The sequence below is a fragment of the Mustela nigripes genome, chromosome 5 (assembly GCF_022355385.1).
Source record: "Mustela nigripes isolate SB6536 chromosome 5, MUSNIG.SB6536, whole genome shotgun sequence".
NCBI lineage: Eukaryota > Metazoa > Chordata > Mammalia > Carnivora > Mustelidae > Mustela > Mustela nigripes.
Genome location: NC_081561.1, coordinates 43,722,331 through 43,749,819, shown reverse-complemented (window position 1 = coordinate 43,749,819; position 27,489 = coordinate 43,722,331). Strand labels below are relative to the sequence as shown.

Here is a 27,489-nt window from a genome sequence, read left to right as displayed (position 1 = left end):
AAAAGAGGGAAGCAGGCTCCCTGCTTAGCAGAGAGCCTGATGCAGGGCTCAATCCCAAGACCCTGAGATCATGGCCTGAGCTGAAGGCAGAGGCTTAACCCACTGAGCCACACAGGCATCCCAATTAACTGAATTTAAATTAATAAAATAAAGAAAAGCATTCCATGCTCATGGATCAAAAAAACAAACATTGTTATAATGTCTATAGTACCCCAAAGCATTGATACTTAAAGTGCAGTCCCAATCAAAATAACACCAGCATTTTTCACATAACTAGAACTCACAATCCTAAAATTTGTAGAGAACCGCAAAAGTCCCCAAATAGCCAAAGCAATGTTGAAAAAGAAAAGCAAAGTGAGCCCTCCAATCCCAAACTTTAAGCTCTATTGCAAAGCTGTAATCACCAAGACAGTTTGATGCTGATACCAAAACAGACACATAGATCAATGGAATATAACAGAAAACCCAGAAGTGGACCCACCCTTCTATGGTCAAGTAATCTTCGACAAATAAGTAAAGAATATCCAGTGGAAAAAAGACTGTCTCTTCAACAAATGGTGGTGTGAAAACTGGACAGTCACATGCAGAAGAATGAAACTGGACCACTTTCTTAAACCATATACAAAAATAAATTCAAAATGGATGGGAGACCTAAATGTGACAGGAAACCATCCCAATCCTAGTGGAAAAGAGAGACAACAACCTCTTTGACCTTGGGCAAAGCAACATCTTATTAGATGTGTCTCCAGAGACAAGAGAATCAAAAACAAAAATAAACTATTAGGACCTCCTCAAGATAAAAATGTTCTGCACAGCCAAGGAAATAACCAACCAAATAGGCAACCTTTGGAGTGTGAGAAGATATTTGCAAATGACATATTGGATAAAGGGCTACTATCCAGAATCTATAAAAAAACTCATCAAAATTAACAACCAAAAATAAATAATCTAGTTAAGAAATAGGCAGAAGACATGAAAAAACATTTTTCCAAAGAAGATATACAAATGGCTAAGACATGAGAAAATGTTCAACATCACTCATCTTTAGGGAAATACAAATTAAAACCACAACAAGATACTACCTTACACTTGTCAGAATGTCTAAAATTAACAACTCCGAAAACAACAGATGTTGGCAAGTCTGCAGAAAAAGAGGACACTTTTGCACTGGTGGTGGGAATGCAAACTGGTGCAGCCACACTCTAGACAAAAGTATGGAGGTTCCCCAGAACATTAAAAATAGGGGGTGCCTGGGTGGCTCAGTCAGTTAACCATCTGAGTTTTGATTTTGGCTCAGGTCATGATCTCAGTGTCATGAGACTAAACCCAGGGAGTCGACTTCTTTCCCTCTCCCTCTGCCCTTCCCCCTGATCTGTATTTAAAAATAAATAATCTTTTTTTTTTTAAAGTTAAAAATAGACCTACCTTATGACCCAATAATTGCACTATTAGTTATTTATCCAAAGGATACAAAAATGCTGATTTGAAGGAGCACATGCACCTCATGTTTATTGCAGCAATATGCCAAGCCCAGATCTCCACTGACTGATGAATGAATAAAGAAGATGTGGTACATATACACAATGGGCTATTACTCAGCCATCAAAAAGGATGAAATCTTTCCATTTGCTACAACGTGGATAGAACTAGAGTATATTATGCTTAGTCATTCATAAGTGACAAATATCATATGATTTCATTCCTATGGGGAATTAGGAAACAAAACAGAAGAACATAGCAACCAAGGAAAAAAAGTAGTCATTATATTTATCATCTTATCATAAAACTTCACTAAATTTCTTAAGAGCAGAAGCAATGGGTCCACTAAAAATTTTAATATATAGGTGAATGAAATGAGTGGAACTGTTTTTCTTTTCATTCATTTGTTTTAGCCTCGTCTTTAGTCTAAAAAAAATTATTGGTGCTTACAGTTTTCCCTCAAAAAAGAACTAGTAAAAAGTCATCCTTACATATTCATTTTCATGGTAACATAATATTCTCTTCATCTGGAACATTCTCTTGCTATTCAAAAAACTGAAACTTTCAGTTTCTAGTTTTGGAATTAATGACATTTCTTCATAACAGATTTCTAAATACACCTTCTTCTGCTTCCACTGTTTTTCTTCTTTATTATAGCCCTCTATTTCAGAAACTGTATACCAGTTTGGATGGTAAATATTTGAGTGTTTACTTTTTTATTGGCTTATACTCTTTGTAAATGACAAAAGGCAGGGATTATGACCATCTTATTCACCAGTGTATGACCAGTATTGGAAGCTGTGCCTGGCACATAGTAAGTATCCAAAGAATTTGTCGTAGAATTACAAATGAATGACTTCATCTAACTTAATTTATAAGTGAATTACTCTATTAATATAAGAATGAGAGAGAATTTCCATAGAATATTAACAACCCATATTTTTGTGTGAAAGGCCTTGTTTAATACACCAGTATAATATGCATGTCTGACATACAGCCAAAGGTCAAGACTAGTTATATAAATCTGGCAACTATCAATGCATAGACAGCATTTAAGGCTTCAGGATTCTGTTGTATCATCTCATCTAATAGAAGATAGATAATGTAGGTACAGATAACTAAAAGAAGAGAGATTCAAATGAGTTTTCTAGTGGTTGTTAAATACATGACTGGTGCTTGCTATTTTAATAAATAAATGGTGGGGCACCTGGGTGGCTCAGTGGGTTAGGCCTCTGTCTGGCTCAGGTCATGATCTCAGGGTCCTAGAATTGAGTCCTGCATCGGGCTCTCTGCTCAGCAGGGAGCCTGCTTCCTCCTCCTCTCTCTCTCTGCCTGCCTCTCTGCCTACTTGTGATCTCTCTCTGTCAAATAAATAAAAATAAAATCTAAAAAAAGAAAAAACAAACAAAACCCTCCCAAATAAATGGTATAATTAAGTCTTTAACTGAGACTTTTTATAACTTCAGCTACTTCCATCTTCTCACATTCTATTCTAATCATACCTTTCAGAAGAAAAGTCTCTTTATGCTCTATCTCAGTACTCAGTTCTCAGCAACACCATCACATTGTTACACCATTTCCTTTCATCTTGTGAAACTGTGTGGTCCAATATGGTATCCAACAGACAAGTGGTTATTCTATAAGGCTTGAAATGTGCCTAGTTCAAATTAATGTGCTTTAAGTATAAATTACACACCACATGTGGAAGACTTAATATGAAAAAGAGAATCTAAAATATTTCAATAATAATTTTACATTGTTTCATAATAAAATTTGGGTATATTAGGCTAAATAAAATATATTAAATACTTCTCTTTTTAATTTTTTAACGTAGAAAGAAGAAAATTCAAAAATTGCTTATGTGCCTTATATTCTAATTATTGTACAGTGTATCTATATAACTACTGAAAATTAAGTATTTCATGATCACTGCACACCAGCTTTTTTCTAATTATTACTTTTGTTTAAATATTATCACTGTAAAGTGATTTCATAAATAGCAGTCTGAAGAATTCTAATTAACTTTTTTCCTATTTTTATAAGCAAATTTACTTTAGGACAAAAATGCTTTAAACATGTCTGTCAATTAAAAGGACAATTAGAAATTCATCAAATGTCATGTTTCCATGTCTGTAGTCAAATGTGCCTATATCCATTTATTATCCAGAGAGAGAGAGAGAGGTAAGTTAGTACAACTGAAGTCATCATTTTCTTCATTTATGTAAGTTTATGCAATTGTTTATTTCAAATACATACAATAGCTTTCTTTCTTTCATTTTTTTTGTAATTCAACTTGGAATCTACCATTGAACAACTCTGGAGAACACATGCTGTGGCAGGTAAAATACTGGATTTGGAATGTGGACATTGTGTTGTAGTTCTAGATTTGTCCTTAACCAGTAGTTTCTGTGAATTACTTCTCTTGGACTTTGTTTCCATACCTGTGAAATTCTTGTTTCAACTACTTTAATTTTTAAGATGTTTTCCAATTGTAAATTGTTTTGATAGTCCAAAAAGACCCTAAACATATGTTTTAATAATCCTCTATATTTTGAATTTTCTATGTGTGTGTTGTGCAGTAAATCTGTTAGAAATAAATATATTTGCACAAAATGAAGACAGGGAACTTCAGGAATTCAGGATTGAAATGAGAAAGATAAGATAATTCCTACTTCCCAGTGTGCACATACATATGTAAGTTTTTATCTAGCTGGTCACTATCCTCTTGTAGGATAAGCCCACATTATTTCCTTTATTATCCATAATGTATGGGCCCTGATAAAGTTTTACTGCATCTGATTCAGCTTTTCAGTGGCTAGGTGGGACAGAAGAAGAAAGGAGAGAAAAAGGGACTTTTTAAGTGTCCTGTCTTTTATAATCACATTTTATATATACTTATTCTTTTACACAAAATGATACATTAAAAAAGTAGTTCTTAGGAGTTTAATTTTTGATAAAAATATCTAAACTATTTATACATAGTAGTTTACTATGGAAAGGTCTATTATACTTCCAAATTATAGAGACCTGTTATACTTTGAAATTATTAGGAAGCACGGGGATTAAAAGAGTTTTCAACCAATTTTTCTAGCTGGTTAAAATTATGTCCCATTTTTCTACTTTTTCCTCCTCCTCACCATATCTTTTCTAAATTCTATTACCAGATTCATCATCCTGAAAAAAATTTCTCATCACTATGTCTGAATGAATAAAAAATGAATAAAAAATGAATAAAAAATAAAAAATACATATATATAAAGTATATATATTATATTATATATATGACATATATATGTATATGTGTGTGTGTATGTGTGTATATAGATAGATATATAAAAATTATTAGGGGGCAAAGAGAGAGGGAGAGAGAGAATCTTAAGCAGGCTCCCTGCCCAGTGTGGAGCCCAACGTGGGGCTCAATCTCACAACCCTGAAATCATGACCTGAGCTGAAATCAAGAGTTGGGTGCTCACCCAACTAAGCCACTCAGGCACCCTAACTAATAAGTTACTATTTTAAAATATGTCATTTTGGGTTCTCTGCAGTATGGGTCTCACCTGAATTTCCAGCTTTATTTCTCATCTGATCTCACCTGCAACTCTCTTTCATGACTTTGCTCATTCAAATTCTTTCAACTCATCCCTCTAAGTACCATTTCAGAAACCACTTTGTTCACAGAATATTCTTCCTGATTACCTAAATTAGATGTAAGAAAGGAACAATCTTCATGAAAATATCTTGATAATAGGTTTATGTTGTATTTGCAGGAGGAATGGCAACAAAAATTTTGCTGAATTATGCTACCAATAAGTAAATAAAAATACCAGGAATGCAAGGAGAAAACAGAAAACGGGAGAGATGAGAACAGAGAGGAGTACTATCTGAGGAATTTTTAAGGAAAAGATTACTGTTTAATATTAAGGTGCATGTGTGTGTGTGTGTGTGTGTGTACACATGCAGCTATAAAAGCCTTGTGTGAATGATTCTATTTTTGTGTGGAAATGAAGAAGCAGCCCATTATTTAGGATCTTAGTAGATTTTATCATCTAGTTCCTATGTTAGAACCCTAAAGTAAAAAATGACTCCTCTTACCCATCTCCTCTCTGTCCTTCTCAGACAGTGGGTTAGCATATGGCTGGGGTTTTCCCAATCAGAAAATTTCAAAATATTTCTTGGGACTCTGAAACTTAAGCAAGTGACTCAGAACATGGTGACAGTATAAAAGTCCTTCTTCAGTGGTGGATGAGCCTTATTTTGCTTCTTGTTTCCTAGTCCTTCAGAGTATCCTTCTGAGTGTATTTTCCAAGTTGGTTCCACTAGCTTTGCTCAATTCTGTGAGCACCATATATCGATCTAACAAGCTTCCTTTTCTACTATATGATCACATAAATCCCCTGTGGAATGACTACAGGTCCTATGGTAGCAGAATAATGGCTCCCTAAAGAGGTCCACATCCCAATCCCTAGATCTAAGTAGATGTTACTTTACAAAACAAAAGGGCATTAAGGTTGCAGTTGGAATTAAAATTGCTAATCAGCTGAGGTTAAGATATGAGGATTATCCTGGATTATCTGAATGGGCTCTGTGTAATGATAAGGGTCATTAAATGTAGAAAAGGGAAGTGGAAACAGAGATGGGGTCACATGGTATGAGAACATCTAGACACACTACTGTTTGCTTTGAAGATAAATGAAGGGGGGCACGGACTGAGGAATAAAGGCCTCCAGAAGCTGGGAAAGGCAAGGAAACATTCTCTCCTAGAACCTCCAGAAAGAAATATAGGTCTGCCAACATCTTGATTTTAACCCACTGAGAATTATGTCAGACTTCTGATCTACGGAACTTTAAGATAATAAACTAGTATTGCTGAAGTCACTAGGTGGTCTGATAATCAGTTAAGGAAGCAATAGAAAACTAATATGGGTCCTAAGTAACACATTGTTGGGAAGGAGGTGATGTTGAACTGAGACTATGTATCTTTTTTTTTTTTTTTGAGACTATGTAGTTTTAAAGAAGGAGGTGGGAAATGCCAGCTGACCTGTTATGCTGTTAAGGTCTTCCTTTCCTTGCATTCCTCCCTACACACCCCATGAGAACAACTACCTGAAAACTTAATGATAAAAATGTGTTCTTTATTTCATACCACCTCCAATGACTAATTCCATGTGCTACACATGTTAGCAATTCTTAATGTTTATTTAATTAAATGTGTTGAATTACAGTGGAAAAAAGATGTTAATTAAGGCAATAAAGGAGTGACTTAAAATAACTGTCATCTTTTTTGATAGACAGGGGTATATGTATTTCCTCCTCATCCTATATGGATATTTCTGGATTATTACCGGCCTAAGAAGAGAGACTGAGGGACACCTACGTTTTACATAGTTACAAGCACCAGCATAAGGAGGGAGCTGTCTTCTTCCAATGACTGAATACGGAGCTTCTTGCTGAACAGTGTGCAGCGACTGATAGTGGAAAAGAGCGGAGAAAACTGGAGCCCTTCAGCCCAATCCTGCCTTCAAAACTGAAGCCATCTGCCTGTGATGATAGGTAATCTTGTTTCCTTTCAGCCTTGTCCTTGACTTCAATCCCCATTCATTTCCAACTAAACATCTTACTATTTCAGCAGTTGCCATTTATTAATAAATATGCAGCATGGCTCTAGGACTTAAAAAATAAATTTTCAGACTTGAAAATTTTCAATATTATGTTTGAAAAAGCCAATACCCATTTTCGGTCCTTTGCTGATGATGTTGACCATCATTTCTTTGCAAAGGAAATAAATCATTGTTATAAGAAGCTGATTAATGCTCTGTTTCTCTGCCTTCTTGGCTCTGGAATGTCTGACAGTCTCCTGATCTAAAGTTAATAAATAAATTCAAACTTCTCTAGTTCACCTTTAAAATATATTCCAGTTATGGTAAAAGCAAAGGCAGGTGGTAAGGCAGTCTTTTTTTTCCCCCCTTTTATAACAAGACAAAACACCTACTAAAACCTCTCATTTTTATTTCTAGGTTTGCAATTTACTCAGTACAGATGACCTTTAAACATATATGGGATATACACAGACAGGATATCAAATAAAACAAAAGATTTCTTGGTTTTAATGTATGGCATTTAGATACTCCTTTATTGCACTATTTATAAAACTGTTTTATAGAACACTAAAAAGTATTGGGCTGTTTAAAAATGTTAATCCTATAATTAATAGTCAGAGGCATACGCTTTCCCCAGCACAAGGCACTGATATTCTAAATCTGTCACTCTGAACTTTACAGTAGAAGACAGCCATCTGCCTGCATGCAGCCATTTAAAACAAAGCAAGAATATATGCTCTTATCTTTCCCCTGGTGAGACGCAAAATCATTTTGTGAAAACAGGCAACAACGTTTAGCTAAGATGAATTTAGATAGCATGCATTGAAAAAAAACCACTAAATCAAACTGATTCTATAAAAATCAATGTTATCAGGTGATTGGATAGGGATGATTTGATAAAATAGAGCACATTACATAATGCCAAGTAGAAAGGAAATATATGTTTGGGTGACCCAATACTGAGAGGCACAGCCCTAAAAACCTTTTGTCTGTGTAACTAAATCTAGTAAGGTCTAGATTCAGTAAGGTCTCAATTTTAATTAAGGTCTATACTTAATTTACACCTCCATTTTGCTGTGGAAATTCAAAGTTGTTATGATAAAATATTTTAGTATTCTCACATGTTAAGAATATTAACTAGAAGTAAAAAAGGAAGGTTGTGAAGAAAAATCAACTTCAAATTTATCTTCACATACAGGTGTCTGTGCAATTATATAGGTTTTTTTTTTTTTTCCCAGAGAAATGTGTTCTTTCATCATTGATATCTAGATTTTTCTGAAACTAGAAATCTGTTTGTCTGCTTTCTATTTTCCAGTTTCATTCAAATCATTATAGAAATAGACACGATTCTTTTCAGGTCACCTATTGTACTTTTCAGTTTAATTTCAGGGTTGATCACAATAATAATACCCTCCATTGAAAACTTAGATCAACATTAATGTCTTGGTTTTCTGATTTTTAAAATTTCATTTTAAAGAAAATTCTCTTTTTTTCCTGAAATAAAGATACTTCTTATATACAGATTAAAGAGAAAATTCAAAACCCTCAGATTGTTTTTCAGAGTCCATAGTCTCTCATGGTTGAAGGGGCGGGGGATGGGAGGTTGGGGTACCAGGTGGTGGGTATTATAGAGGGCACGGATTGCTTGGAGCACTGGGTGTGGTGCAAAAATAATGAATATTGTTATGATGAAAATAGAAAATAAATTAAAAAAATAAAAATAAAAAAAGAGAAAATTCAGAAATTCCATGTCATGCCATCATGTTAAATATGATATTCTAACTAATGTAGCAAGAGAGCATGGTGGTTAAATGTGAAGTCTGGAGTCAGCCAAGAAGATTGCTTCTAATCCTACCTCTACCACATACAAGCTGTGTGATCTTCAGCAAGTAATTTAATAGAGTCTAGGCATTAGATTTCCCATTTGTAAATGGGGGTAATTTACAGTGCCCACTTCAGCTGGGTTATTCTGAGGGTTAAGTGAAATAAGATGCATGAAGCACTCAGTGCAGTGTCTGGTAAATCAGACCCCTTCACAGTGATACTATGAAATTTCATTCCTGAAGCTGAATTTCATGTATTTTAGATGTTGAATGTATTCAGTAAAGACACATTGAAGAAATTATTTTTATTTTCATAGCAATTATCTTTAAAATCTAGGCATTTTAATAAAGAGAATATATATATGTGTGTGTGTGAGTATATATGTATGTGTATATGTGTGTATGCATGTGTATGTGTGTGTGTGTGTGTATATATATATGCCAGCTGACCTGTTATTCTTCTCTTCCTTTCCTTCCATCCCTCCCTCTGCATCTCATGAGAACTATCTGAAAACTATACACACACACACACACACACACACACACACGCACACACATACATATATATGTATATGGCAGGGGACAGAAAGGAGCGAGATGGATTGATTGATTTGGAAACTGTTTATGGAAATAAAGATTTTTACCAGATAAGTGAAACACTGAAATAGAATACTGTTTATTGAAATCTACACTTAGAAATTGTGGCATCTGGAGGGAGAGGTAATATGGTGGAGGAATAGCAGACTGAAATTACATCAGGTCCCAGGAGTTCAGCTAGATAGCTATCGAACCATTCTGAACACCTACAAACTCAACAGAAGATAGAAGAGAAGAAGAACAGGAATTCCAGGAACATAAAATTGACCACTTTCTGAAAGGTAGGACATGAGAAGAAGTGAATCCGAAGCAATGGGAAGATAGACCGTGGTGGGAGGGGCCTGCTCCGAGCAAGCAGTGGACCAGTGGAGCACAAAATCAAAACTTTTAGAAGTCTGCTCCACTCAGGAACATCACTTCAGAGGGTAAGCAGGTATGGAGCCCTCCTGGGGACAGTGTGGGCTCAGGACCCACAGGGTCCCAGAAAGGCTGGGGATGTCTGAGTGTGGCCAACCTGCCAGGTATTAGAGCGGGGAAGCTGACTACAGAGACAGAGCCGAAGAGTGAGCTTTCAGCTTGGGGTTACCTTAAACTGTGATCCAAGACACAGTTGGACTACTGTTCCTTGGGCAGGGACCCCACAAGTGGCAGATCCAGGGAGACTCACCTTCCTTCCCTGGGGGAGTGCCACAGGAATGTCCTGCAGGAATCTGCCAGATTTGGAGACTCCAAAAGGGGCCGTGCCCCAGAGATAGAAATACTGGGTCACAGGCCGGGTAAGCTCAGAGTGCGGCTGGAGACGAGGGAGACAGGAGTGATTGACTGCTTTTCTCTCAGGGCGCACTATGGAGTGGGCCCCAAGTTCTCAGCTCCTCTGGGCCGGAGACTGGGAGGCCGCCATTTTCAGTCCCATTCACCAAAGTGGTCTGGAAAGCATTCAAAGGAACAAAATCTCCAAGGGTGAAGAACCCAAGCAGAATAGTTAGCCCAGTCCCTGGTAAGGGTGGTGCCATTCTGCCTTGGGCAAAGACATCTGCAAATCACTGCAACAGGACCGTTCCAAAGAAATTCAGCAAAAACATCCAGCCAAGACCAAGCTCACCCATCAAAGAGAACACCAGAACTGCAGAGCTAGGGGAAAGCAACACATACAATTCGTGGCTTTTTCTCCACAATTCTTTGGTCTTGCAAAGTTAAATTTTTAAAAATTTTATAATTTTTTTCTTAGTCAATTTTTTATAACTCTTCCTCTATCCTCTTTTAACAATTTTTAACTAGTTTATCTTAACACCTTTATTTTAAAAATTCTTTTTAGGTGTGCCTGGGTGGATCAGTGGGTTAAAGCCACTGTCTTCAGCTCGGGTCATGATTCCAGCATCCTGGGATCCAGCCCCACATCAGGCTCTCTGCTGAGCAGGGAGCCTGGTTCCTCCTCTCTCTCTCTGCCTGCCTTTCTGCCTGCTTGTGATCTGTCTGTCAAATAAATAAATAAAATCTTTAAAAAAAATTCTTTTAAACCTTCATGTTATAGTCATATTTTATCCCCTCATTGTATTTAACCTTATTTTACGCATACATATATTTTTCTTTCCAAAAAAATTTGGGATACAATTTCTTCTAATAGATCAAAATAGACCTAATCTAGCACATGGCTTTGCTATAGTCTCCAGCCAGAGCATATCCACTCCTTTTTTTTTTTTTTTTTTTTTTTTGGCAACCAACTTATCTTATCAATTCCTTTTTAGAAAGGAATACATTCCTTATCAATATACATCCTTATCAATTCCTTTTTTTTAAACACTTTTTTTTAAAGATTTTATTTATTTATTTGACAGACAGAGATCACAAGTAGGCAGAGAGGCAGGCGGAGAGGAAGAAGCAGGCTCCCCGCAGAGCAGAGAGCCCGATGTGGGGCTCGATCCCAGGACCCTGATATCACGACCTGAGCCGAAGGCAGCGGCCTAACACACTGAGCCACTCAGGCGCCCCCTTATCAATTCCTTTTTAGAAAGGAATGCATATATACATATATACACACATATATATGAAATATACATATTTATGTATATATACATATATACACATATATACATATATACACACATATTATATACACATATATATGTATATTTCATATAGATGTATATATATGTATATACACACACACATATATATATGTCTGTATACACACACACACACACACATGTTTTTCTTTCTTTAAAATTTGGGAGGTAGTTTCTTCTAAGAGACAAAAATACACCCAAAATCAAGTGGGTGGCTCTGCTCTATTCATCAGTCTAATATATATATATATATATTATATTTTTCTTTTTTTTACTTTTATATCCTTCCCCCTTTCATCTTCCCCCAGTTTTGGATCTCTTCTGATTTGATTAGCATACATTTTTCTGAGGTCGTTGCCACCATTTTACTATTTTACTCTCTTGTTCATATATTCTTATCTGGATAAAATGACAAGTCAGAAAAACCACAAAAAAAAAAAAAAAAGAAGAAGAGGCAGTACTGACAGCTAGGAACCCAATCAATATGGACGTTGGAAATATGTCAGAGCTAGAGTTCAGAATGATGATTCTCAAGGTGCTAGCTAGGCTCGAAATATGTATGGAAGATATCAGAGAAACCCTTTCTGAAGAAATAAAAGAACTAAAATCTAACCAAGTTGAAATTTTTAAAAAGCTATTAATGAGGTGAAATAAAAAATGGAGGTTCTTACTGCTAGGATAAATGAGGCAGAAGAGAGAATTAGAGATATAGAAGACCAAATGATGGAGAATAAAGAAGATGAGCAAAAGAAAGACAAACAACTACTGGACCATGAGGGGAGAATTCGAGAGATAAGTGATACCATAAGATGTAACAATATTAGAATAATTGGGATTCCAGAAGATGAAGAAAGAGAGAGGGGGGCAGAAGGTATATTGGAGCAAATTATAGCAGAGAATTTCCCTGTTATGGCAAAGGGAACAAACATCAAAACCCAGGAGGTGCAGAGAACCCCCTTCAGCATCAATAAAAATAGGTCTACAGCCCATCATCTAATAGTAAAACTTACAAATCTTAGTGATAAAAAGAAAATCCTGAAAGCAGCTTGGGACAAGAAGTCTGTAACATACAATAGTAGATATATTAGATTGGCAGCAGACTTATCCACAGACACCTATCAGGCCAGAAAACTGGCATGATATATTCAGAGCACTAAACAAGAAAAACATGCAGCCAAGAGTACTATATCCAGCTAGGCTATCATTGAAAATAGAAGGAGAGATAAAAAGCTTCCAGGACAAAAAAAAACTGAAAGAATTTGCAAACACCACACCAGCCCTACAGGAAATATTGAAAGGGGTCCTCCAAGCAAAGAGAGACCCTAAAAGTAGTAGACCAGAAAGAAACAGAGACAAAATACAGTAACAGTCACCTTACAGGCGATACAATGGCAATAAATTCATATTTCTCAATAGTTACCCTGAATGTAAATAGGATAAATGCCCCAATAAAAAGACACAGGGTATTAGAACGGTTATAAAAAACAAAACCCATCAATATGCCGTCTATAAGAAACACATTTTAGACCCAAGACACCACCAGATTTAAAGTGAGATGGTGGAAAACAATTAACTGTGCTAATGGACATCCAAAGAAAGCTGGGGTGGCAATCCTTAGATCAATTAGATTTTAAGCCAATGTATAATAAGAGATGAAGTAGGACACTATATCATACTCAAAGGATCTGTCCAACAAGAAGATCAATTTTAAATATCTATGCCCCTAACAAGGGAGCAGGCAAATATAAACTAATTAATAACAAAATTAAAGAAACACATCAATAATAATACAATAATAGTAAGGGATTTTAATACCCCCCTCACTGAAACAGACAGATTATCCAAGCAAAAGATCAACAAGGAAATAAAGGCCTTAAATGACACACTGGACCAGATGGACATCACAAATATATTCAGAATATTCCATCCCAAAGCAACAGAATACACATTCTTCTCTAGTGCACATGGAATATTCTCCAGAATAGATCACATCCTGGGTGACAAACAGGTCTCACCTGGTACCAAAAGATTGGGATCATTTCCTGCATATTTTCAGGCCACAATATTCTGAAGCTAGAACTCAATCACAAGAGGAATGTTGGAAAGAACTCAAATACACGAAGGCTAAAAAGCATCCTACTAAAGAATGAGTGGGTCAACCAGGAAATTAAAGAAGAATTGAAAAAAATTCATGGAAACAAGTACAAATGAAAACACAACTGTTCAAAATCTGTGGGACACAGCAAAGGGGTCCTGAGAGGAAAATATATGGTGATACAAGCCTTTCACAAGAAACAAGAAAGGTCCCAAGTATACTACCTAGCCCTACACCTAAAGGAGCTGGAGAAAGAACAGCCAAGAAAGCTTAAACCCAGCAGGAGAAGAGAAATAATAAAGAGCAGAAATCAATGAAATAGAAACCAAAAGAACAGCAGAACAGATCAACGAAACTAGGAACTGTTTTTTAAAAGAATTAATAAGATTGATAAACCCCCACCAGAATTATCAAAAAGAAAAGAGAAAGGACCCAAATTAAAAAATTGAATGAAAGAGGAGAGATCATAACCAACACCAAAGAAACACAAGCAATTATAAGAACATATTATGAGGGGCATCTGGGTGGCTCAGTGGGTTAAAGTGTCTGCCTTTGGCTCAGGTCATGATCCCAGGGTTCTGGGATTGAGCCCCGCATCGGGCTCTCTACTCAGTGGGGAGCCTACTTCCTCCTCTCTCTCTGCCTGCCTCTCTGCCTACTTGTGATCTCTGTCTGTCAAATAAATAAATAAAATATTTTTTAAAAAAAAGAACATGTTATGAGTAACTATATGCCAGCAAATCTGACTATCTGGAAGAAATGGATGCAATCCTAGAGACATATAAACTACCAAAACTGAACCAGGAAGAAACAGAAAACCTGAACAGACCCATAACCAGTAAGGAGATTGAAGAAGTTATCAAAAATCTCTTCAACAAACAAAAGCCCAGGACCAGATGGCTCCGCAGAGGAATTCTACCAAACATTTAAAGAAGAATTAATTCCTATTCTCCTGAAACTGTTCCAAAAGATAGAAATGGAAGGAAAACTTCCAAACTCATTTTATGAGGCCAGCATTACCTTGATCCCCAAACCAGACAAAGACCCCATCAAAAAGATTTACAGAACAATATCCCTGATGAACACAGATGTAAAAATTCTCACCAAAATACTAGCTAATAGGATCCAACAGTACATTAAAAGGATTATTCACCATGACCAATGAGATTTATTCCTGGGCTGCAAGGTTGGTTCAACATCTGCAAATCAATCATTGTGATACAAAACATTAATAAAAGAAAGAACAAGAACCATATGATACTCTCAATAGATGCTGAAAATGCATTTGACAAAGTACAGCATCCTTTCTTGATCAAAACTCTTCAAAGTGCATCCAACTTGGCCAAGAAGAAGTGAATCTCTCACTCTTTGAAGATGATATGAAACTATATGTGGAAAACCCAAAGACTCCAATCCAAATCTGCTAGAACTTGTACAGGAACTCAGTAAAGTGTCAGTATATAAAATCAATGCACAGAAATCAGTTGCATTTCTTTATACCAACAGCAACACAGAAGAAAGAGAAATTAAGGAGTCGATCCCATTTACAATTGCACCCAAAACCATCAGATACCTAGGAATAAACCTAAACAAAAGGCAAAGAATCTATACTCAGAAAGTATAAAGTACTTATGAAAGAAACTGAGGAAGACACAAAGAAATGGAAAAATGTTTCATGGTCATGGATTGGGAGAACAAATATAGTGAAAATGTCTATGCTACCTAAAGCAATCTGCACATTTAATGCAATCCTTATCAAAATCCCATCCACTTTTTTCAAAGAAATGGAACAAATAATCCTAAAATTTATATGGAACAAGAAAAGACCAGAAAAAAAGGGAATATTGAAAAATAAAGCCAGCATCACAATTCCAGACTTCAAGCTCTACTAGAAAGCTGTCATCATCAAGACCCTATGGTACAGGCACAAAAACAGACATACAGATCAATGGAACAGAATAGAGAGCCCAGAAATAGACCCTCAACTCTATGGTCAACTAATCTTTGACAAAGCAGGAAAGAATGCCCAATGGGGGAAAAAAAAAAGACCATCTCTTCAACAAATGGTTTTGAGAAAATTGGACAGCCACATTCAGAGGAATGAAACTGGACCATTTCCTTACACCACACACAAAAATAGAGTCAAAATGTATTAAAGACCTCAATGTGAGGCAGGAATCCATCAAAATCCTTGAGGATAACACAGGCAGCAACCTCTTTGACCTCAACCTCAGCAATTTCTTCCTAGACACATTGCCAAAGGCAAGGGAAGTAAGGGCAAAAATGAACTATTGGGATTTCATCAAGATCAAAAGCTTTTGCACAGCAAAGGAAACAGTCAACAAAACCAAAAGACAACTGGCAGAATGGGAGAAGATATTTGGAAATAACATATCAGATAAAGGGCTAGTATCCAAAATCTATAAAGAATTTATCAAACTCAACAAGCAAAGAACAACTAATCCAATCAAGAAATGGGCAGGGGACATGAACAGACATTTCAGCAAAGAAGATATCCAGATGGCCAACAGACACATAAAAAAGTGCTCCACACCACTCAGCGTCAGGGAAATACAAATCAAAAGCACAATGAGAGACCACCTCATGCCAGTCAGAATGGCTAAAATTAACAAGTCAGGAAACGACAGATGTTGGAGAGGATGCAGAGAAATGGGAACCCTCCTACACTGTTGGTGGGAATACAAGCTGCCGCAGCCACTCTGGAAAACAGCATGGAGGTTCCTCAAAATGTTGAAAATAGAGCTACCCTACAACCCAGCAATCGCACTACTGGGCATTTACCCTAAAGATACAAATGTAGTGATCTGAAGGTGCATGTCCACCCGAATATTTATAGCAGCAATGTCCACAATAGCCAAACTATGGAAAGAACTTAGATGTCCATCAACAGATGAATGGATAAAGAAGATGTTATATATATGTGTGTGTATATATATAAAAATATATATACACATACTATATATACACACACACACACAGACACACACACATATATGCATGTTTATATAAAATATACACACACACAATGGAATACTATGCAGCCATCAAAAAATGAAATCTTGCCATTTGTGATGACATGGATGTAACTAGAAGGTATTATGCTGAGCAAAATAAGTCAAACAGAGAAAGACAATTATCATATGATCTCCCTGATATGAGGAAGTTGAGAGGCAAAGTGGGGAGTTTGGGGGGTAGGAGAAGAATAAATGAAACAAGATGGGATCAAGAGGGAGACAAACCATAAGAGACTCTTAATCTCACAAAACAAACTGAGGGTTCCTGGGGGAGGGGTGTGTGGAGAAGGTGGTTGGGATATGGACATTGGGGAGCGTATGAGCTATGGTGAATGCTGTGAAGTGTTTAAGCTGGCGATTCACAAACCTGTACCCCTGGGGCAAATAATACATTTTATGCTACTAAAAATAATTAATTAAAAAAATAAATTGTGGAATCTGGCATTTAGATAATGCTATAAAAAGTCTCATCATGGCACCAAATTCTTGAATCATGGGTCTTAGGCACCAGTCATCATCTGTCAATCTGGATTATAAAATGCATACCAGTATGAATTATATTTAGAGCATTAGATTGAAAAGACAAAACTGCTCTTGGCTTTCTTGGAAAGAGAAAAAGTACTTAATTAAAAGAGATAAATGATTAAAATAAATATAATTTTTATAGTTAGAGATATTACACCATATTCTAAAAATTATACTGAAATATTTCCCCAAAATGGAGGTAAGAACATAATCACAGATAATATTGTAATAACTGATAATCTAAAAAGAGTTCTATTGACTGAATTTTGTTTAGAGTATCACACAACCTCAGGTATTTCTGACTTAATAGTTCCTTAAGAAAACCCCTCCAATTCATAATAATTAGTCACAGCTTCTGATTATTTTGCAGTTAGAAATAAATACTACATAGTGGTTTACCTAATTTTTGTATTATATGTCATTTTAATAGTAGTTTTTAAAGTATTATAAATTAAACAGGAAAAACATTAAAATTTAGAAGGCAGAAAGTGATTATTAATAATGCTGGAAAAAACAAAATATTCTCAATAACAAATACAGAATAGAGATTCCCAATTTTTTTCCTGAGGTCAGTCTCCTGTATTCTGCCATCCAAAACACAAAATACAATTTAACCTAAGTCAAGTCTTGGGTTTAACTCCAAACAAACCTGGATTTCTCTCTTTCTGGAGGAAAGTATAGGTCTGTGCAGCAGTGTTAAAACTACTCAGTAAGGAGTTAAAGGGTTGAAAACTGAGGATGCAGTAGGAGAGAAAAGGATTATGGCTGGAGGGTCATTTATAGTCCAACATGTGTGACTGACCAGGAGACAGAGCCAATAACTAAGGATTCCTCATGCTGTAACATCAACTTCACTATCATTAGTAAATTTGGATTAAAAAAAACATTAAAAATTGAAGTATAATTCAAGAAAGGTAATAAGGGTATTTTTCTAAAACTCTACCTAGCATGAAATTAAGAAAAGAAAAAGCCCTCTCAGAGTTTTAAATGGCTAAGTGTGGATCTAGAAGAGCTTTACAATCCAAATTATGTCCCTAGAACTCTACTTACAGAAGGCAATATAAATGATCTCATACCGTAGCAGAAGACAACTCTCGTATTTTGCAGACATATGAAATATTCAATAAAAAAATCAAGCAACAGTGATGTGTCTTCAAAAGCATTTTGCAATTAAAAAGTAGACTTTAAGGACACATAATAATTATATAATGAGCATGAAAACAGACCATGTTTACATTTCCATGCCTTTTACTATATTTACTTGCTTACCTGACTGAATTTTAACACATACACTCATACAACGTCATTTGACAAGAAGAGTTGAATAACGTATTATGTGTAGCTATGAGTTTGCTTCCAGATATTCTACAGTTTTGTATTTAAAAAAGGAAATACTTAACACAATCATGGATAAATAATGAAATTCTCTGCCATCTAAATCATTATCCAATGACAATACACAACCTCACCTACCCAATTTAGAACAAGTGATTAATTTTACTTAGAAAACAATGTCACTTTTCAGCTCTTAGTGTAGGGACGTACAATCATGACCTAATGCCTTTGTAATCTTCCCAGGGCATTTCTGGCTCTAATTGTCCAACACTGCTTAATTAACTAACTTAATTAACTGAGAGACTCTTAGGAGGCCATTAGATGTTGACAACAGGGAAGTTTTCTTTTGATTCATAAATAGCTCCATTAATACTAAAACCATATTCTTAAGCATCAAAAAAATAATGTACTCTTCTTACTGAAATAATTTAAATGTGAGGATTTGCTTATGAAATGCAAAAAAAAAAAAAATGACCTGATTAACAATTAAGCAATAAAAATAGTATAAAGTAGAACTCAATTGTTTTTATGGTGACAACGGGTGGGTTATACCATAATTTCAGAAGAAATATATAAGTAACACTACATTCAACTTTAACTCTTGTTTTGTGTGACAACTGAATATATATTTTGAATAACAACCCTAATGGAGAAAAATAAACTTAGGTTTCCTTCTGTAATACTGAATTAAAAGTGTTCTATCAGAATTCATTTTCAAATAAAATTATACAGATATTTCTTGTTTGTGCTAGTATCTGTCAATGTGTACAATAAGGTTGCAATTTTCTTATACCTTCCGTATAAGTTTTTTTAAAAAATAAATGAAGATTGATTACCTTGTTCACAGAAACGGCCAGTAAAATGTAGTGGACAGTCACAGTGGAATGAGAACATACCCCTGGAGAGGAAGACAGGATGGCAAGTGCCACCATTGTGACACACATCCTCCTGGCATGTGGACGGCACTACAAGAGGGGAGCTGAGGAGAGTCCATAGGGAGCCAACCCCTTCTGTTATACCAGAAGGAACAACAGAGGACACAGTAGACAGAGTAGAATCCTGGGATCTAGGTTTATAAAAAGATCAGAAAACATAATGTAAGTAAAAGTACATGAATTTAAACAGAAATAACAGAAACTTTGATTTAAAATAAGACGAAATAAAAACAATAGGCATGCACAGTTTAACTGAGAGCAAACAGAATAATCATGTTTGTTTTTCAGTTGATGGGTTTATAAATGTTGAAAATGCCTAAACTACAGAATGTGACCCTAGATGGATCACAGAGCTATAGTCTATCTATGTAGTTCTGAGAAGCTAAGTTAATTTCTTCTAAGTAATAAAAAACCTGGATGAATCAAACCCCAAAGCTTAAGAATGTAAGGGCCTGCCCCTCCCAGAGGAACTTGCTTGTGGACCCTGGATGTAGGGGTGGTGCAGGCCGGGTGGAGACGTCCAATCGGTGGGGCGCACGTATATCCACTAGGGTGAATTGAGATCCGATTGGCCACCTGTGTAGGGGCGGGGCTCAACCAACCCCATAAAGGTTGGTGTGCAAGGCTGTCAGGAGAAGCAGGAGAGCTGTCGGTGGGAGCAGAAGGAAGAGTGGGAGCAGAAGGAAGAGTCGGCGGGAGCCGAAGAGTCAGTGGGAGCGGAGGAGCAGTAACAGCTCTTCTAAGAGCTCTAAAGGCTGCAACAGCTCTTATAAGAGCTATAACCACCGCCAGCAGTCCAGCTGCCTGCAGTCTCCAGCGCCTATAGCCTCGAGCCACTGGCGGTGTCCCACCTCTGGCGGCCCCAAGCCGGGGTCCCGCCTCCGGGAGTTCCGCCTTTGCCCCGAGCCACCTGTGGCCCCAAGCCGCCTGTGGCCCCAAGCCGCCTGCAGCCTCCAGCCTCCGGCAGTTGTGCTGCCAGCGGGCCCCGCGCTGCCAGCGCCCCCGAGACACCAGTGGTTGAACTGTCATTGGTCCTGTCGCCTGCAGCCCCTAGACGCCAGCGGTCCCAAGACATCAGCGGTCCAGCTGTCAGCGGTCCCGACATCTGCAGCTCTGAGACACCAGCGGTCTGAGACGCCAGCGGCCCTGAGATGCCAACGGCCCCTAGCCACCGGCAGCCTTGCTGCAAAATGCCTCGCCACCCTGAGCCACCAGCGGCCTTGTCCGCAGTGGTGGTCTCTTCTGGGTGGCAGCCTTGTCAGAGTGGCACCATGGGGAGTAGAGTGTGTCATCTGGGTTGTCCTCCTTGTCATTGTCGCCTCTTTGTCATTGGGAGTGGCCTCGTCCAGAGTGGCCTCTTCTTGGGAGCTGCCCTGTCTGGGGAGCGACCTCATTGAGCAGCGGCCTCGTCCTGGGAGTGGCTCCAACCGGGGAGCAGCCTCCTCTAGAGCAGCCTCGTCCAGAGCGACCTTCTTGGAAGTGACCTTGTCGGGATCATCGTCGTCGCCTTTTCGTAAGAGACAGCGCTGACCGGTCAGTTTGATTCTTGATGCTTGGCGTGAAATAAATCTTTGCTTGACCTTTGCTTTTTATCAGTCTCATTCCTTTGATCATGAACCCTAACACTAAGAGTCATTTCTCTTATGTACAATAATTAGAATTTGGCTAAACATAGCTCTACTTTGGCTATTTTAACCCTCATGAACTGAAGATCAAAAAATTAGGCCACGTTACATTTTAGTGGTAAAACTGCTTGAACTTGATTTCATTTCTAGATTTATTACTAGAAATATGTGTTCTTCACAGTGAGTTGTATTCATTTCTAAAAGTGATGAAAAGGTACCTTATGGATGCCTGTAAGTAATTCCCTAATTTTTTTCCCTCAAATTTTACTACCAGCTTAATTTTTTTTTCTTCTAAATAATGCTGCAACAACAAAATCCCTTGGAATTAAGATGAAGTTCCTTACTTTTACATTGAAAGCCTCTTATGTAAATACTGATTTACGATCTAAAATAGTAAATATAAAGAATCTGCTTGATTGACTCTTGGGTATCTTTGGACAAAGATATAGTGATGAACCAGTCATTCCTATAATAGTAGTAATATCTAATGACCTTCTGAATGAATTAATGATCAAATCATATGCTAATTTTACTCAAAATCAAGTCAGATCCCTAGAGAAAGGCACCTTGATATGACAGTGACTGCAAATCATGTGGAAGCTCTAGGTGGAACAAGAAAGGAGGACACTCCACTCCTTGTCTCATTCTTGCCATTCTCCCATTTCCAGAAAGTTCTACAGAATCATTTGCATGGCAGACAACAAGAAGTTCACACTGCTTTAGCCTGAGGGATTTTGCTTGTCAGCTGACTTCATCTCTGCTCAGCAGACATTTGTCTGGCTTCCACTTCTTAGAATAAGGAATAGACTTACTCACAAAGGTGAACCCTGGAAGCCCTGCTTTGTAAGCAGAAAAATGTAACTTTTAAATTATAATGAAGTATTAAAAGGAAAGAAAATCCACGTGGAGGAATCTTGAGTTTATGGCTCTTAACAGTGTAGGGGGAAGCAAAGCTTCAGAGCTTGTAATTATATTTTTTTAAAGCAGTAAAATAAATATGTTATAATCTAGGCAATAAAAGACATACTTGATGTAGAAATAATATATATGCTTTTCTAAAAATCAAGAATAGTAGTATAAACATACATTTTACTTCATCTTTTCACTACTAGAATATGCGAACTGACTTCTATTTCACCTAAAAATAATTCTTAGCAGGTTGCCCTATCATTAGATATAGTTCTTCATTCTCCGTTTAAAAGTGGCAAAGTATTATATTGTTTGGTTATACATCATTAATCCTATCAGTTTGGAATTAACATATTTAAGATGTTTCAAGTTTTTTCCCTATTATCTGAGTCATGCATTCCTTTTAATAGCCATATTGAGATATAATTTATTGACATAGAGTATACCTATTTAATGTGAAAGATCTAATAAATTTTAGTAGATCCAGTGTGGTGCAACCATCACCATAATCTAATTTTATATTCTGTCTTCCCTAAAAGAAACTCTGTATCTATTAGAAGTCACTTTCCACTACCTACCATCAGCCTACATTCTGTAGATATACATTTGCCTGTTATGGACATTTGATATAAATGGAATCATAATATGGGATCTTTTGTGACTGGCTTTTCCACTTGCCATAATGTTTTCAGGGTAAACTCATGCTTTTGCAAAACCTTATTGCTTTTTAACACTCATATACCACATCCTGTTTATTTGTTACTTGACAGACATTTGAGCAGTTTTAAATTTTGGTCTATTTGAATAATGCAACTATGAACATTCATGTTCAAGCTTTTGTCTGGATGTATGTTTTCAATTTTCTTGGATATATACCTAGGAGTAGAATTGCTGGATCACATATTTTATGTTCAACATTCTGAGCAATAGCTGGACTACTTTCCAAAGAGGTTATACCATTTTATAATCTTGTTAGTAAAATATTAGAGTTCCAATTTCTCCACATCTTTGTTGGATCATACATTCTTTCAAGTGTTATGTATATTTCCATTTTTTGTGGATTTTGACAAATTTCCCTTAAAATAACCACTATAGTTCATGTAGTAGCAATTTACAACATATTTATGCCAATAGTTTTCTTACTGAATTTTAAATCTTTAACAGTTACATAAAAACTATCAACTTACTGTTATTTCAATTTACATTTCTTTATTCATAAGTATGGTAAGCAGAATAACGGTCCCCCCCCAAATATATACACATTCTAATCATTGAAACCTATGAATATGTATGTTATAAGGTTGCAGATGGAATTAGGTTGCTAATTGGCTGGTTTTATTTTTATTTTTAAAGATTTATTTCAGAGAGAGATGTGCGAAGGGGCAGAGAGAGAAAGGCAGAGTCCCAATCAGATTCTGTGCTAAGTGTGGCCCACATAGGGCCTGATATCTCATGACCCTGAAATCATGGCTGGAGCTGAGACCAAGAGTCGGTGCTTAGCCAACTGTACCACCTAGGTCCCCCTAATTGGCTGGTTTTAATAGAGATATTATCCTAGATTATCCTAGATACATCCAGGTGGGCCCAATGTAATCACAAGTGGTCCTTAATCTGAGGGATTTGAAGCGGTGGGGGTGGGAGGTTGGGGGAACCAGGTGGTGGGTATTAGAGAGGGCACGGATTGCATGGAGCACTGGGTGTGGTACAAAAACAAGGAATACTGTTATGCTGAAAATAAAAATAAAATATATATATATAAGTTGGTGGCAGAAAAGTCAGTGTCAAAATTATGCGATGCAAGAGAGATTCAACTGACTATTGTTGGTTTTGAAGATGAAAGAGGGTCACTAGCAAAGGGTGGACAGCCTCAAAAAGCTGAATTCTTTACTTGAGCCTCCAGAAAAATTGCAGTCCTGCCAACACCTTGATTTTAGTCCAGTGACTCTGATAACAAAATTTCTGACCTCCACAACTGTAAGAAAATATTTTTGTATTGTTTTAAGCCACTCAGTTTGACATGATTTGTTACAATAATATAACTCTTTTCATGGTGTTATTTTTCATTTATCTTGCAAGTGTGAACTACCTGTTCATGTCCTTTGACATTTTATTAGTTGTATAGATGTTTTACTGGATTATTTAAGTTCTTTGTATATTGAAGAAACTACTTTTTGTCATATATGTAGCAAGTTTTTTTTCACAATTTTGTTTTGAATTTGTTCTAGCATATTGTGCCATAAAGACAGTTGTATTTAACATAAAAATGATTAATCCTTTATTTTGTAGTTACTAGGGTTGTGTGACTATTTACATACTTAAAATATATTCCTCATTTGTAGATTTTATTAATACTTCACATGTTCAAAAGACTGCCTGCTATATATATAGACACGAAACTGTAGTATTTCTGTGGAGCTTTTTAGTGGTCAGGACTTCAATTCCCACACCAGATAACTGACAACACTTAGTCATGTTTTAGTGGTGGTAGCTCATAGGAATAAACCCAGGGAAGAATTTAATTACTCCTTCAACTCTCAAAATCATGAGAACATCATGATATCAAATAGAGCTTTAGACATATTGAAAAATGTCTTCAAAACTTTATTTAAGAGGCATCACGTGGTTCAGTTGTTTAAACATCTGACTCTTGATTTCAGCTTAGGTCATGATCTCAGGGTTGTGAGATCAAGCCCTATTTTGGGCTCCATGCTGGGTGTAGAGTCTGCTTAAGATTCCCCCTCTCCCCCACGCCCTCTCTTCCTCTTTAAAAAAAAAACAAAAACAAAACAAAACAAAAAAACCTTTTGATTGTCAGCATTGTCTACTAGCTCTAAAATTCATGTTTTCTTTAGTTTTATCTGATAATTTCAAAAATAATTAATCCCAGTTAATTCTTCCTGAAAGCAATACACACACACAAAAAAATGTTGGCTATTTAAAATGTATTTAACAGGGGCGCCTGGGTGGCTCAGTTGGTTAAGTATCTGCCTTCTGCTCTGGTTGTGATCTCAGGGTCCTGGGATCAAGCCCTGCATTGGGCTACCTGCTCAGCAAGGACCCTGCATCTCCTTCTCCATCTGCCCATTGCTCTCCCTTCTTGTGCTTTCTCTCTCTTTCTCTCTCAAATAAATAAATAAAATCTTTAAAAAGATGTATTTAACATAATTAAATTAAAAGTGGAAAAATGTAAATTTACTGTTAGTACATGTAAAATTCTCATTTACCATTCAGGATAAAAACTAAATATCAAAACAAAGAATTGTGCATGAAATAATCAATCTTAAAACATTAATTCTAAGCTCTACTCTTTTTTTTTAGTGTAACATTATTCAATAATAATCATATTCTATAACAAATGCAATAATATTTAACATTTTAGAACACAAATAAATTAATTCACTATTAACATAATAGTGGGATTTTAAAAGATCTTGTTTCACATTGTCCCAATTTTTCTCACTAAAGAAATACATTTCTCATTCTCATAATTTTGTATTTTTTAGCTATTATGTATTTATAGATAAGGTTCTTTAGATCACAGCATTCTCACACAATGGATGTTCACAGTATTGCTGTGTGTTGGGCAGGACTTCTATTCCAGGGCATTCCAAGCCACTGTTTCTCAGTATATAGGGTTGATAATTTTGAAGAGCTGTATTCTCATCAATAGATTCTGATTCTCCTTTCCTATGTCAGTTCTACTGGGACTTGTTCCTGATCACAGAGAATATGCAAACTGTCCTAAACTTGACTCTAGAGCCCAACACTGGATGGGAATTAAACTAATGCTTAGGACAATTTGCTATATCAGGAATTATCGAAAATCTGGATTTCTTTCCTTTTCTCCTTTTCCACATCTCAAATTCTAAACCTCCTCCACCCCTTCTAAAAACTAGTAAAGTATCTTTTCTGCGTTCTGCCAGTTCTACTTGTTCATATTTTTTTTTCAGTATCTCTGACTTTAATTCCTTTAATTCTTCTCATCTTATAAAATTACTCCCATGACAAAAATAATTCCAATTGATAATATACATCATTCTGTTATTTGGTTCTATCTTATTTTCAGTTTATCTGTCTCCAGTGCCTTAATAGATATCCAAATGTATGTTTAACCATATTTCAGTGCATTTTTTTTTCAATATTTCATGCTTCATGCCCTCCATATGCTAGGTTTCCCTAAAGTGCACTTTTACTTTAAATTGTTCCTTTCTTTCTGTAAGACACAAAGGATTTCCTTTAAGTTCCAAAGTTACTGTTTCTAAATTTCTTTTTGGCTTCCTTTAGACATCATGAATTTATCATTGTTATACATATATCTAACTAAAGAAATAATACCAAATAACTCTAATCCCATAGAAGTACACAAAGTGAGAGTGCTTATTCATATTCTCACCAACCCAATACCACTCCATTCACAAGAGGCAATCATTCTGTGTTCCATTTTGCACAAATATATACCTAGATTATATGGACATATAATTTAATTTTCTTTTTCTATCAGTTTTTAAACAAGTGAAATTAAATTAGAAAGGATAATGCTACCTCCTCTAATAGATACACTTTGAGATCTCAGTAGCTTAGCAATACAGAAGCTTACTTCTTGTTCATATAATATTCAATCAGCATAGGTAGAAGGGAAAATTGTTTCTTAGTCATTCCGTGACATTCAGAGTCTCAGGAGACATAGTCTTCACCATTCTCACTATGTAGTTTCTGAGGTTGCCTGGTGTGTCACATGCGAGTATCTAAATAAACCAGGTAAAAGAGGGGGGGAAAGATGGAATATGGAAAATCTTACTCCATTCCATCTCAGAGGCCAAAACTTAGTCACATGGCCAAACTCATTGCAAAAAAGAATGGGGAGTAATCTAGTTATATGCCAGGGAATGTAGGAAAATTAGCTCAGTGAATCTAGCCAGTCTCTGTCACGGAAATCATGCTATAAATATTGTTATTTAACAAAACTAAAACAAAAAAAGAACTTGTTTGCTTCCCCCCACACACAAAATATTCTGGGGATATTTCATGGTCACCACATATAAATAAAACTCAGAAATTTTGATAAGAGAAGTTTTTAGTATAAATGTACCACAAAATATTTAATCATTTACCTGGTGACATAAATTTATTCATATATATATATATTTTTTTAAAGATTTTATTTATTTGTTTGATAGACAGAGATCACAAGTAGGTAGAGAAGCAGGCAGAGAGAGAGAGGAGGAAGCAGGCTCCCTGCTGAGCAGAGAGCCTAGGTAGAGATCATGACCTGAGCCAAAGGTAGAGGCTCAACCTACTGAGCCACCCAGGCACCCCTATTCATATATTTTAATATAATTTTTCAAATTACACATATGATAGAAAATTGTGTAAATATCTTGTCCACATCCATGAATATATCTGAAGAATAAATACTTAGAAGTAAAACTTATTGGGTGAAATAAGTATGCCAAATTTTATTTTAATACACG

At 36.3% G+C, this 27,489-nt stretch overlaps 1 protein-coding gene across 1 annotated transcript in view; it reads right to left on the bottom strand.

The window, feature by feature from the left end:
- EYS (eyes shut homolog) overlaps nucleotides 1–27,489 on the bottom strand; it is a 1,640,601-nt gene that overhangs the window by 438,673 nt on the left and 1,174,439 nt on the right. The window contains 1 exon segment of the mRNA XM_059401541.1: nucleotides 19,386–19,615. Within this exon segment, the coding sequence (XP_059257524.1) occupies nucleotides 19,386–19,615 (230 nt within the window).